The sequence below is a fragment of the Carlito syrichta genome, unplaced genomic scaffold, assembly GCF_000164805.1.
Source record: "Carlito syrichta isolate Samal-C Ts95f unplaced genomic scaffold, Tarsius_syrichta-2.0.1 Scaffold130825, whole genome shotgun sequence".
Lineage (NCBI taxonomy): Eukaryota > Metazoa > Chordata > Mammalia > Primates > Tarsiidae > Carlito > Carlito syrichta.
In genome coordinates this window covers 34,340-47,701 of record NW_007074921.1, presented here as the reverse complement: position 1 = coordinate 47,701, position 13,362 = coordinate 34,340, and the positions used below count along the sequence as shown (strand labels likewise).

Below are 13,362 nucleotides of genomic sequence, written 5' to 3'. Positions count from 1 at the left end.
CCGGAGCCCAGCAGGTCGAGGCTGTGGTGGCCGGGAGCGACCACTGCACTCCAGTCTGAGCGACAGATCGAGACTCCAACTAAAAAAAAAAATAATAATAAATAAATAAATAAATAATAAATAAAAAATTAGCCGAGCATGGCGGTATGTGCCTGTAGTCCCAGCTATTTGGGAGGCTGAGGCAGGAGGATCACCTGAGCTCAGGAGACCAAGGCTGTGGTCTCCTGAGCCATGATAGTGCCACTGTACTCCAGTCTGGGCAACAGAGCAAGACCCTGTCTCTAAAAAAAAAAAAAAAAAAAAAAAAAGGAAAAGAAAGTGGGGGAGATGGACCTGAGTTCCCTGCTTTCCTGAGGAGAGGGGGCACCTGGACTGACACTTGAGGTGCAGGGGACAGTGGGTGTGCAGCACAGTGACCAGAGTCACCCTCCTGCCTCCTGCTGCAGCCTTCATCTCTGTCTCGGGCATCTGCCCCCTGTACCTGGATGAGATTCGGCACTTCCTGACCCTGTGTCCAGAGCTGTCCTTGGGCTGGTTCGAGGAGGGCCGTCTTGTGGCCTTCATCATTGGCTCACTCTGGGACAAGGAGAGACTCACTCAGGTGAGAGCGGGATGGCGTCCGACTCCTGGGAGGCCTCTGACAAGAGTTCAGCCAGATGGTGGCGGGGGAGCCAAGGCTGGGATTTCTTCCTCTGGAACTGGAGAGATCAGTGGAGGTCCCAGGCCCCCTCCCAGGGCAAGATGACCAGCCCTTCTGGACCTTCAAGGTTTCCTCCATGGGACTGGGGGTAAAGCGCCCAATTTGGGGACCCTCCTCTGGTGGGAAGGGAGCTCTGACTGGTGGTACTCAGGGGACACCTGCCCTCGGCCTGGGTTGTGCGGCTTAGAGGGGAGTGCGTGTTCACAGAAGTGACATGGACTCATGTCCCTCGTCTGCCCCCAGGAGTCGCTGATGCTGCACAGACCCGGGGGCCACACGGCCCACCTGCACGTGTTGGCGGTGCACCGCACCTTCCGGCAGCAGGGCAAGGGCCCCATTCTGCTGTGGCGCTACCTGCACCACCTGGGTGGCCAGCCGGCCGTGCGCCGGGCCGTGCTCATGTGTGAGGATGCACTGGTACCTTTCTACGAGAGGTTTGGCTTCCGTGCTATGGGCCCGTGCGCCGTCGCCGTGGGCTCCCTCACCTTCACCGAGCTCCAGTGCTCCCTGCGGGGCCATGCTTTCCTGCGCAGGAACAGTGGCTGCTGAACCGGGCAGCCCACCTGGCTGCTGGAGATGTGGGAAGGCAGGCCAGGGTCCCCATCTCTGCCCTGGACTCATCCGGCTTGGGTGAGCATGAAAGGAGACAGCGATTTCCAGTAAGGGTGGAGAGGGCAGGGCTAAAGAGATGGGGTGGCTTCTCCCAGCCCAGGCTGCTCAGAGCAGGAGTGGCCTGTCCCCTCTGTCCCTGCAAGGCCCTCCAGACCTCCAAACTCTGCCTGAGACCCGCTAGGTTGGGAAACAGGGACGGCGGGAGGCATTCTCAGGCCCCCACCTCATTTCCTCCTCCAGGCAATGGGCGAAGGGCCCAGCACCAGGGCACCATCCTCATGGGAGGGGCCTGATGCTTGGGGGTCCCTATTCTCCCTGGCCTCACAACACCCCTTCTGGCCCTCAGTCCCTAGAAGGAGGGAAAGGCAGGAGACTCTAAGATGGTGGCAGCCTCGGGGCAGGGAAGCAAATGCAGGGTCGCTTGCCCAGCCCTTGGGCATGTCTGTGGCCACCTGCCCCTCAGGTCTGCCCTTCTCTCCCGGCTGCCCACCAGTCCCTGAGCTGGCTCCCCTGCCATGGTGATGCAGTGGTTACACCTCATTGCCTCCCCGGCAGCTCCTCAGCACATGGCGTGGAGGCCTGTGGGGGAGGCACAGGGGCACTCGTCCCTGGCTGGCACGAGGGACAAGTGCTGTACCTTCTCAGCGCAGGCTCTTCCAGAACAGGCCACCCCTCAGCCCTGTCAGCATCCTCACTGCCCCAGAGCCAAGGCGAAGCATGTGGGGGTGGGGGCCCCAGGGGGCTCATGATTCAGCTCTCCCAAGAGACCCTCTGAGGTCTTCCATGTGTCTCCAATCTGGTTTCTGGCCCAACTAAATTCCTGAGAAGTCCTGTCAGTTTTTCACTGTCCCTTAGTCCAAACCACTACCTCCGAACTCCTCATGGCTGACCCCTCACCCCAACACTCTGGCTTCATTCTACCTGAGGACTTGGGTTAAAAGACAATACTGCCATAAAGAATATCATTTAATACACTTGAGACATCATCCATACAAAGTTAGCGTTACTTTTAAAAATTAGGACCATCATATAAACTGGTAAAAAAAAAAAAGGCCTGCTGGATCTTCGAGCACCCCTGGAAGCAGGTCCTGGGTTGGCTCAGCCCCCGCCCCTACTCGGGCAAGAATGAGGCAGAAGTGGTAGGGCCAGCCCCATCATCAGAGCCAACCCATGAGGCAGGACACTGAGCCAAAGGGAGGGCGGGTTGGGGGAATACAGCCTCTGTTTGCTAAAAGCCAGCAAAGACTCTTGGCGTCCCAGTCTAGTTGTGTCTCCTTGCTTTTTCTCTCCTCCCAGACCACAACCAATGCCCCTCCCACAATTTCCCACCTGGGTGCCTTACAGGTGGACTCACAGGGCAGAGGAAAGAGGAGGAACAGGAGGGGGCAGTGGCGGGCATGGTGGGCACCCAGCCCCTACAGGCAACCAAAGGAGCATCCCTGGCAAGGAATAGTGGGGAGTGGGAACAGGACCACCAGAGGCAGTGGCTAAAGACCCTGGGAAGAAAAGAAACCTGCCCCCAGGAGATGGTTACAGCAGGGGACAGGGAAGAAATCAGGGCCTGGGATCCAAGGCTCGAAGATTCAGGGACTCCCGGTGTCCCCAGGCCTGGGCCAGGAATGCTCAGGCCTCACTCCCCCAAGAAACCCATCTTTATTGGTCATCTCACACAGTCAGCCTTGCCTGGCAGGGGGTGTGCCTGAGCCCAGAGCCTGGCCCCTGTTCGCGGGTCTGTGGCATTCCGAGCGCCCCACAGACGGGTTGCGAGCACAGACCGTGTGTCGCCAGTGCTCTGTGGTAGCAGCGGGGCCCAGCCAGGCTGAGTAGGGGGTCAGTGCAGCACCTGGTCCAGCTCGTACTTCTCGCAGAAGCGGCTGGTGAAGGGGAAGCAGGTGAGGTACTCAATCCAGGGCCAGTTAATGGGATAGATGTAGAGCCAGAGCACCAGCGAGGCAAAGAGGCCGGCGAAGACCAGCAGGGACACGAGGATGAGGGCTCGCTTGCGGTACTTGTCGCTGGTGCCAAAGGTGATGTAGGGCAGGAAGGCGAAGGCCAGCAGCAAGCCACTGAGGAAGCCGAAGATGTGGGCGATGTTGTCGATCCAGGGCAGGATGCCGCAGGCGAACAGGAAGAGCACGATGGCCGAGAGGTTGAGGAAGGCCTTCCAGGGCCGCTCCAGCAGCTGCCAGCTCTGGAAGAGCTCCACGAAGAGGCAGGCGAGGAGGCCGAACTGCGAGCCAGCTGGGCCCACCTGGGGCGGGGGAGGGGCGGTGCGGCTGAGGTACCACCAGGTGGGCAGCCCAGGCTGGGCCCGGGGCCGGGTCCTGGATCATCTCATGGAAAAGCCCCTCCCCGGTGGTGGTGGGGACCTCAACGCTGAGGGACTGGGGGTCCAAAGCTGGGCCTGCTCCACTCATTTGGGCAGAAACATTGAGCACCTACTGTGGACGTGCCCAGTGTGGGTGTGATTTGATAAGTACAACAGACAAGGAGGCACACAGTGGGGAGGGGGAAGACACTGAACAAGCTAACCAAGAAACTGAACTCATCAAAGCGGCCATTTCTGTAGGCAGTTGCATAGGGCTCAACCTAAGGAGGTGTAGCATGCTGGCAGGTAGCTGGCATGGCTGTGAACAGACCCAAGGCAGAGAAGGACAGCGGTCCATGGGGAGGTGACCCTGAGCACAGAGGGTGGTCAGGGTTCTCTGGTGACTCAAAAGCATCGCTGCTCCCTCTTGCCTGGATTAAGGGACTGACTGATAAGCCCCCAGCTTAGCTATTCATCCACGGGTGAGCCCAGCATAGGAGGGGCCTGTGTCCCTCAAGCAGGTTCGGCGTGGGTGGGGCAAGAGCAACAGGGCTGCGCCACCCATATGCCGCAGGGCTTCAGGCTGGGGAAGGCCTGGTCACCTCCCCGCCCCATCCCCCACGTCCCTACCTCTGCCCGGTATGGGAGGAAGATGGCGCTGGCCAGGTTGCCTGTGATACCGCTGAGGATGAAGATTATGGCAATACGGTGCCAGCCGGCCAGCTTCTCCAGGTCTCGCAGGATGGTCATTTGAAGGACCACAGACACGAGGCAGTGCACCACGCTGGGGTGGGGGAAACACCAGGCATCAGCCTTTGCACGCCTCCCCATGGCTGCTAACCGGGTGCTTCAGAGCAGTGGAGCCTGGCGGATCAGGCTGGCTGTGCCCTGGCCCGGGGGGGCCTTTCTCCGCGGCCCACATGGGCAGCCAGCACAGGGCCTTGGGCTCAGGGCAGCGGGGAGCCTCTTACCCAGCGTGTAGGAACAGAGACAGCCAAAGCCTGTAGAACTGATCTGGGACCTCAGGGTTGAGGAAGGGCAGAAGCCCACACACCTTGTCCAAGCAGTGAACCTGTGGGTGGTGTGGAGGTCAGCGCCCAGACGTGTGAGGGAATAGGTGAGCCCTGGCCCCAGCAGGCAGCTGTGCCCAGCTTCCTCCACCAGGGCTGAGAGCCCTCACACTCCACCCCAGGCCCCCACCGGGCCGCTCCTCACCTGAGAGCAGAGTGTTGCTTCCTCATGGAAGTAGCCATGCATGAACTCACAGTACTCCCGAGTGGTGATCTCACAGCTGAGGGGGTGGATGATGAGGCAAGGGGGCATCAGAGTCCTGAGAAGCCCCTACCCACCCCGCCCGGAGCCCAGCGCCTGGCCACAGCAGGCACTGCTGGCAGGAATGAGGGTGACCTTCTGCAGAGTCCTCAGCTCTGGCGCGAGGCCCCCTTCCTCCTGCTTACACCGTGGGCAGCTCCAGAGCTGGGGAGGGAGGGACGGTCTCAGAGGGCCCCAGCCCAGCAGGTGAGGAAGGAGAAGGCGGGCAGAGGAGTTGCAGCTCTAGGGAGGCAGCAGGCCACACTGAGGCGGGCAGGGCCCGGGCTGGCTCACCTTCCCTTGGTGCCGATGCAGCAGGGGCGGCCCTTGATCTTGCAGTCCATGTGCAGGAGGCCCGTGTGGTTGCTCCTGGCCTGCTCTGTGCAGATCTGCAGGAGGGGGCACCCATGACGGAGGGCCTGAGTGGGGAGCAGGTTCCTGTCCCTGCCCTACCCAGACCACTCTCCGCTGAGACACTCACTCACCGGCCACTTGGTGATATCATCAGGCCAGATGTGGGCGCCACTGGAGGCTGGCTCCTCGCAGGTCCTGGAGGCAGAGGTCTGGTTGGGCTGTGCCATCCCTAGACTGCCATGCCTGCCACCTCTGTCCCTGTGGGTGGCTCAGACAGTCTAGCTACAGCCACCCCGAGACCCAGGAGTGGCTCCAGGCCATACCTGGGGTCCTGGTGGCAAACGGCCCTCGATGTCCGCCTCTGGCCCAGATCAGACTTGTCCATGGGGGGCTCGGTGTCATTCTGCCACTTGACAAAAGTGGCCAAAGTCTCCTGGAGGGCAGGTCAAGCCAGGGCAAGGTCACCCTCGTTGGAGTGGGCAGGGGACCCTCCAGGACGGGGGCTTTTCCCATTTTTTCCATTTTCCCTAGGGTTCAGGGCCATTTCCCAGTTCTCCATCCCTGTCTGACACCCCTGAAATCCGGCTTTCGCCTCTATGGGACTGGGGGAGGTCAACTGGCCATTCAGCAGCTGCGCCTGCACCCTCGTGTGTGTGTGTGTGTGTGTGTGTGTGTGCGTGTGCGTGCGTGTGTGTGTGTGTGTCCCCACCGAGCAGTCCTTCCGCTGAGTCTGGATGCAGCCTGAGTGGTCGTTCTGGACACAGCAGCCCGACTCCCGCTCCAGGTCTCGCTCCCGCAGCACCAGCTGCTCGATTTGCCGGTCCTTCCGGATGCAGGGTGAGAACTTGGCGCCCAAGTGGATCAGGTCAATCTGTGGGGGAGGGGAAAGAGTGAACGTGGGCCCCAGACCTGGGAAAGACCCGTCATTCTACCTCTGTTGAATCTTCCCTTATGGAGCAACAGGGCGCAGGGTTTCCTGGCTTGGACGATGCCCTGGCTGGACTCTCACCGAGCTGGGGCCAATCCAGAAGTTCTCCTGTTGGATGTACTTCACACTCTCGTACACACCCTTGTTCCGCAGCACCTGTCACAGAGGTAGCACAAGGGAAGGCATCAGAATGGTGCGGTCCTGGGGCGCGGGGGACAGGGGGTGAGAGGTGGGACAGCTGTCCCCAGGGCAGAGCCTCTAGGAAGGGACCAGGCTGTGGTGAGCCCTGAGCACCCTCCTGCTGGGGCCAGGTTGTCGCAGTGGGAGGAGTCTGGTGCCCAGGATGCTGAAGGCTCTTGGGGGAGACTGGGACACCCAGCATGATGCCAACTCACCAGCTGGGTGGTGACATGCTGTGCAAAGCCCACGGGCGCGATGCCATACGTGCAAATCACCAGCAGCGTGATGATGATGTGGACAAAGGTCAGCCAATAGGTGAAGTAGGGGCTTCAAACAGAGGTGGATAGAGGGCTTGGGTCAGCTGAGCCGAACTGACATCCCAATTTCCAGTCCCGGCCTGTCGCACCAGGCTCACCTGGCCCCTGCTCTCCACTTCTATACCTGCCAACTCATCCTGCACCAGAGTAACTTCTAAGATACACCTCCAAGTGTCTCTCTTCTGGCTTAAAATTATTTGACAGTTTTCCAGGGCCCCGGGACATTCCAAAATCACTGCCTCCTGCTGGCTGCAAAGCCTTACTGTGCCTGCCCACCTATCCAGCCTCTTTCCCCTCCTCCTGCATCTCCTGGGACACACCATGCTCCCTGCAGCCCCAGGGCCTTTGCACATGACATAACTCCTGCTAGTCCTGGCTGCATCCCTTCCTACAGCTGTTGACTTCAACTCTCTGTCCTCTGGACACCTGCCATGGCTTGGTGTTTGAGCCACTGCTGATCTGTACGCTGTACAAGAATCACCAATCTGTAGTCATCTGACTTTCCCAAGGGGTCTGCCTGGCCTCCCCCAGAGTCCCGTCATTCCCGGTTCCAGTTTCTAACTGGCCTCTGACCCATCCTGCTCTCCCCACTCCATCGTCTTGGGGCTCTGTTGCAGGGCCTGTGTGTGGCAGAACTCAATGAACGTTTGTTGACCGCCTACTGACTGCCGTCTGGGCGCCAAGCTGAGGACACAGGCCCAGAAAGCAGGAGGTGGAGGAGAAGCAGCAAGCACCTGAGGGCCCTGCCCGGGTCCCGTGCAGGCTCCCAAAAGACAGAGTGGTCTTCAAGCTTGTCACTCCTGACTCACAGGAGACACTCACGAAACACTTGCTGTGGAGGAGGGCCTAGAGCGTGGAGCCCCCAACCTTCCCGGGTGGCGCCTCACCGGTGGCTGTCGAAGCTTTCCAGTTGCCGCTGCACGGTGCTGCTGATGCTGTGGCGGTAGCTGCGGTTCAGCCAGTTGCCCACCACGCCCAGGCCGTAGTGCCGCTTCTTCCGGTCAAAGGCGAAGTGCTTCACCTTGGAGGCAATGCGCTTGCCGCGCCGGGGCACGGGGACTGGGGCTCGGCCATACTCCTTCCTGGTGGGGACGGAGGCCCTCAGCCTGACATTCCCTCCACTCCCCGCTCCCGGACACCACCCGGGGGCTCAGAATGGGTTTGAGGGCCAGGGTAAGGTATGGGGATGCCCCCAGGCTGGACAGAGGGGCTGGAGGAGGGACGGCCCAGCACTCACAGAGGGATCTGCACCCCGTCGGGGGAGATGGGGGAGGCTGAGCGCGGAATCCCTCGGAAGTAGCTGGCAGAAAGTGGGGGAGACTCAAACACATCGTCAGGCATGGAGCTCATTTCTTCCTGGGGTTGGGTGGAGACGCACAAAGTGTAAGGAGTCACTGTCTGCAATGCTGCCCCCTTCGCACCCCAATTCACGGTCAGGATGAGGCTGGATAGCCAAGATCCTCAGAATGGATGGGGAAGCCACAGACCGCTCAGCCCTGATGCTGACTTTTCCAGGTGACACTGTGCCCCATCCCCTCAGGTCCTCACTTTGCCCAACAAAAAGACGGAGGCCCTGCAGCTCCATGCAGGGCCACGCCCCATCCCATGGACGGGCCTTTGGGTCACTTAGGGGCCCCTGGTAGAATGCAATCCAGGCCAAGGTCACCCCTCCCAGCGCCCAGGCCACTCACTCCCCACTGTCCCCAAGGGCCCACAGCCCCACACCCCATGCTTGCCTTACTAAAAAATGAGGAGTCAAATGTGTCTGCCCCATCAACTGCATCCTCCTCCAGGAAGCTGGGGTAGGCGAAGCTGCGTTTGATCACCTGGCACTGCTGTCCGGTGGCATCCAGGACCGAGCGCCCCTGTGCATGGGGCAGAGACCAGAGCATCAGGACCAGGGTCCGGCATCCTGTATCCCCGTCCACCACACCAAAGGAGTCATCGAGCCCATTGAGCCTGAACGCGCCACTCTCACCATCTTTGGTGTCATCTCCTGGCAACCTCCTGCTCCTCTGGCTTGGGCGGCTGGCGCCCCAGCACTCAAAGCAATCCATACTCGACACTCGAGGCTTGGTCATGGTCCCCTGTCCTGCTTCTTGGCACAGCACCCCAGGGCCCTGCCCACCCTTGACTTCACCTCCTGACCCCTCAGTCACCCTCGCTGAAACCACATCAAACCACCTGCTGCACCCTCAAGACACCAGGCTTCTTCCTACCTCCAGGCCTTTGCACAGGCCATTTCCTCCACTGACAATGCTGTTCCCTTCCTGGTGTTTTCCTATTTTTCTGGGCTTAGCTCAATGTCTTCCCTGACACCAGCCCTTCTCCTGAGCTGATTACTCTGAGTGAGGACATCTGCCATTCTTCCTGGGCTAGGAGCTCGGCAAGGGCAATGACTGGCTCTACACTCCCCAGGCTCTGTACATGACAGGAGCTTAGAAGATATGGGCGGGGGACCAGCGAGTGCACATTTCATTTCTTCCTTCCCCCCTGCTTAGAAGTCAGTGCAGAAACCAGCTCTCAAAACTAGGCAGCTGGGGGGAACAGTCACGAGAGAATCGGGCAACGGACACCCCAACGTTCAAGTCCTGGCTGTAGGCCTGGCTGCCAACAAAAAGACGGAGGCCCTGCAGCTCCATGCAGGGCCACGGGGCTTCACGGTCCCTTTCCCTGTCCAGGGATCCCAGCACATCTGCTGCTCCTGCCTGGGTGAACTCTCAGGGATGCTATGAGGAGTAGGAGGAAGGGACGACCAAGGGAGGCGGAGCAGAGGCAGTGGAGGGGGGAGCGGGAGACAGCCTCTCACTTTGAGGAGGGCAGCGGCAGCTTGAAAGCTCATGTGGGCCACAGACAGCCTCTTGCGGCGTGGCAGGTGGGAGTAGCCAGAGCGGACACTGGTGAAGGAGGTGAGCGACAGGACCCCCGGGGTCAGCGGTGGGTGTGGGGCGTGGGGCCGGTCCACCTCGTCTGGGTGGCGGAAGGCGCGGCCCCGGGCCAGCGGATCCACAATCTGGAAGAAAGGGAAGTGGTGAGCAGAGCTGATCGGCCCCTGGGGAGGCTGCCCCATCCCCCATCCCTCATCCCCTCGCCCCTCCACGGAGCCCACCTTAGGCATCTTGCAGGGCTTGGGGGACTCCGTGCCCTGGAAGGACGGCACCTCCTGGCTGGGGAGCTCCAGGTCCCTCTGGCACGAGGCCTTCAGGCGGCCGTAGCGCACGCTGCAGTGGTGCAGGCTTCGGCGCTGCCAGTGCTGCCGCTTCCCCTCCCAGTCGCCGCTGACCCCGAACCACTGGGCTGTGCCCCTGCGGGAGGGGACAGGGAACGTGGGAATGCACTCGTGCATATCTGTGAACTTGAATGTGTGCTGGAAGGGTGGCGGCACGTGTGCAACCGCGTGCATGCAGGGGAGGAAATGTGAGGGGCAACCGTATACCTACAGGGGATTGGGAGTAAGGGAAGGTCAGCCCGCCCTTGAGTCCCCTGGCCAGAGCCCGATGACCGATTCAGCAGAAGCAGACTGATGCCCAGACTGTGAGGAACTGGGCTGGAAGAGCCAGGCCCATGGGAGACCCAAGCAGGGCAGTGGCCCACCTGAGCTCTTTGAGCCCCCTCAGCCTCCGCAGTGACCTTCTGCGAGGCACTTATCCCTGGGCCTCAGTCTACCCATCTATACCATGCTATTAGGTTCTACAGAAAGACGCACTGGCTTTTAATGTCCGGCTGCTCCTTCTGGAGAAGGGACACAGGGACCAGGCCCAGGAATCCCCAGGTCACTTGGGATGGGTGCTCACTTGCGGATGCTCTGGGACAGGGAGGCCTGGCGGCGGAAGCCGGGGCGCTTCTCTGAGCTGCTCTCCTGCCGTTGTCCCCGTGGCTCCTGGAGGCTGACGCTCTTCAAGTAGGCTGGGTTCTTGGGTCTCTGCAGGAGGCAGGAGGAAGGACAGATTGTGATATGAGGAGCCCAGATCCCAGCTGGCTCGTCTTAGCCTCCCACATGAAAACCCTGGAAGCAAAGCTCAATCCTCATCGATGGACACCTGAGCTGCTATCATTTTGAATTTAAAATCACTGCTGTCTAATGCTTCTCAGTGGCCCCCAGCACACATGACCCTAACTCCCACTGTGCCATGATGTTCTCGCCTGCCTCTAGACATTCTGCAGAGCTCTCGGGTGAGCAGGCCGCACTAACATCACTCCCTTTATGTTCCAGGCTGTACAGCCAGCCCACACATTACGAGCCTGTTTTCAATGAGCTCTTTATGGGGTAACAGTCTGGACTGTCGGAAATGTTGATGCATATTCATCCTTCCAGAGGAACCAGGCGCTGCAAAGGCAGACTGCTGATGCTGAAGAGACACTGTCCCCCTGTTCACGCGAGGCACAGTCCCCACCCCTCAGAAGGGAGACCTAGAGCGCATGCCTGGGAGAGGAAATGCAAACAGCCCGGGGCCCGGGCCACCAGCAAGCCCTTTCTTGGGGCCAGCACTTCCCATATTCCCTTGACCACCATGAGACAGGCCCTCAGTGCAGGGCCTCAAACCCTGTGATATTTCAGGCCCAGGAAGGAAGGGGTCTGAGTCAAGGACTGCACAGGCCACTGAGACTCAGGAAGAAAGGGCCTCCCCGGAAAGTGAAACCACCCGAAAGGTGTCACATGGATACATCTGTCAGCTGTGGCAGGGCAGCAAGCCCCCAAGCCGATCCCTTTACCTCGGGGAGCATGCTGTCCTGCTCACTCGGGGTCTGGTTCTCTTTCTCAGGGGGCGGGATGGTGATGGACAAGTTGGGTGGCTTCCGGCTCTGCAGACGGCTGCTGGACACAGAGGAGAGGCTCCCACCATTCTTGTCAGCAGAGGCCATGGTGGGCAGGAGGCAGGAGGGCTGGAAGGGAGACAGAGAGAGGAGCCATTGGCACCTGGAGGGGTGGCAGGACCAGAGAGGGTGTGGTGGCCCTGGTGCCCGGCACACAGACCAGACCAAGAACCAACCTACCCAAAGTTGGTTTAGACCTACCTTGGGGAACGAGTGAACCAGGGTGGGTGGAGTATCGTGAGAAGGTCTACTTCTTTAATGATGATGATGATTATTATTAATTTTTTTTTTTGAGTCAAGGTCTCACTCTGTCACCCAGGCCGGACTGCAGTGTCACAGTTCACTGCAGGCCGGACCTCCTCGGCTCAGGTGATCCCTCTGCCTCAACCTCCCAAGTAGCTGGGACTATAAGCTGCCACCACGCCCGGCTAAGTTTTTTATTTTTTTGTAGAAACAAGGTCTTACTATGCTGCTCAGGCTGGTCTTGAACTCCTAGGTTCAAGCGATCCTCCCACCCAAAGTGCTGGGGTTACTGGTGTGTGCGAAACTGTGCCTAGTCGTGAGGTCTATTTCTGACATTCCTTTGCATTAAATACCAGTAGGGGTCTGGGAGGTCCTCAGCTTTCCACCTCATTCTCTCTCTGGTTTCTCTGCTTCAGGCAAGAACCAGACCATCAAAAGAAAAATCTAGAACCATGAAAAATCTGGAGCGGGAGTGATCTTGGCCGCCTGCTCAGGGAATTCCAAGAAGCCACAGGGCAGCTTCTGATGGACAAAGGGCCTTGCCTTTTTCTGTGGGGTAGGGCCAGGGGGACAAGAGAAGGCTCCAGGACAACCTGGTGTGCCGAGCCACCAACAAGGTGCCCACAGCTTTGCTGGTCAGGGCCCTGCTGCAGCTCCCAGGGGCCAGCTGTGCAGGGAGCAGGTAGTTCTCAGAGGAGGGGTCCCTGAGCTTAACCCGGCAGGAAGCGGTGGCTCAGCCTATCCCCCAGAGAGACCAGATATCTACCACGATGATCTCTGTCCCCTGGGACTGTCGAGTTCATTTTTCAAAGATAACCGAAACTGCCACCTGTCTGGTATTTTTTCTTTCCTACAGTAGGAAAACAGCTTAACAATAAAAGTGGCATATGCTCACTGCAATGAAAAAGAAACAAAAAACACCCAGAAGTCTATAATGCAGAAAGTGAGGTTATGGCCCGCCCATCCCCCCAGCCTCTGGGATGCCTTTCTGCACCTCCGATGCATGTACCTGAAATTTTTTTTTTTTTTTTTGAGTTGGAGTCTTACTCTGTTGCCCAGACTGGAGTGCAGTGGCCGCTCCCGGCCACCACAGCCTCAACCTGCTGGGCTCCGGCGATCCTCCCGCCTCAGCCTTCCAGGTAGCTGGAACTACAGGCGCGCGCTACCTCACCTGGCTAATTTTTTTATTTATTGTAGAGATGAGGTCTCACCAAGTTGCCCAGGCAGGTCTCGAACCCGCGGGTTCAGGCAGTCCACTCACCTCAGCCTTCCAAGGTGCGGGATTACAGGCTGAGCCACCAAGCCTGGCTTGTACTTGAAAATTTTACACATCCTCATCCCTTTTCATCTGTGACATGGACATCTTTCCCCATCAACATATACGGACAGATTTACTCTATCTTTTTTGATGACTACAAATATTTCATTGAGTAAAATGTACCAAGATTGACTTAATTCCCAAATGATGGTTATTTAGGATGTTTTCAGCATTTCAGACACATGTCCAATGTTGCAACAAATACCCTTGCTCTGTGTGCTTATTCAAGTATTCTTTTTTTTTTTTTTTTGAGTTGGAGTCTCACACTGTCGCGCA

General features: G+C 58.9%; 2 protein-coding genes across 3 annotated transcripts in view; one reads left to right on the top strand and one right to left on the bottom strand.

Moving 5' to 3' along the window:
* The window catches only part of AANAT (aralkylamine N-acetyltransferase), a 3,561-nt gene extending 2,290 nt beyond the window's left edge, over positions 1-1,271 (top strand). The window contains exons 3-4 of the mRNA XM_008049236.1: positions 447-601; positions 944-1,271. Of these exons, the coding sequence (XP_008047427.1) occupies positions 447-601; positions 944-1,249 (461 nt within the window). The 3' untranslated portion in view covers positions 1,250-1,271. The remainder of the gene's footprint in view (positions 1-446; positions 602-943) is intronic.
* Positions 1,272-2,577: 1,306 nt separating this feature from the next.
* Positions 2,578-13,362, bottom strand: part of RHBDF2 (rhomboid 5 homolog 2) — a 36,712-nt gene continuing 25,927 nt past the window's right edge. Inside the window, exons 4-20 of one of the 2 annotated variants that reach the window (XM_008049234.2) lie at positions 11,424-11,722; positions 10,505-10,632; positions 9,820-10,015; positions 9,520-9,723; positions 8,447-8,575; positions 7,948-8,066; positions 7,598-7,792; positions 6,609-6,720; positions 6,295-6,369; positions 5,995-6,156; positions 5,609-5,718; positions 5,417-5,480; positions 5,226-5,320; positions 4,836-4,911; positions 4,592-4,692; positions 4,251-4,404; positions 2,578-3,563 (exon numbers count right to left, since the gene is read on the bottom strand). In XM_008049234.2, the coding sequence (XP_008047425.1) occupies positions 3,144-3,563; positions 4,251-4,404; positions 4,592-4,692; positions 4,836-4,911; positions 5,226-5,320; positions 5,417-5,480; positions 5,609-5,718; positions 5,995-6,156; positions 6,295-6,369; positions 6,609-6,720; positions 7,598-7,792; positions 7,948-8,066; positions 8,447-8,575; positions 9,520-9,723; positions 9,820-10,015; positions 10,505-10,632; positions 11,424-11,573 (2,490 nt within the window). In that variant the 5' untranslated portion in view covers positions 11,574-11,722 and the 3' untranslated portion in view covers positions 2,578-3,143. Of the gene's footprint in view, positions 3,564-4,250; positions 4,405-4,591; positions 4,693-4,835; positions 4,912-5,225; positions 5,321-5,416; positions 5,481-5,608; positions 5,719-5,994; positions 6,157-6,294; positions 6,370-6,608; positions 6,721-7,597; positions 7,793-7,947; positions 8,067-8,446; positions 8,576-9,519; positions 9,724-9,819; positions 10,016-10,504; positions 10,717-11,423; positions 11,723-13,362 lie in introns of those variants that run through there. The other variant, XM_008049235.1, reaches the window with a different exon arrangement.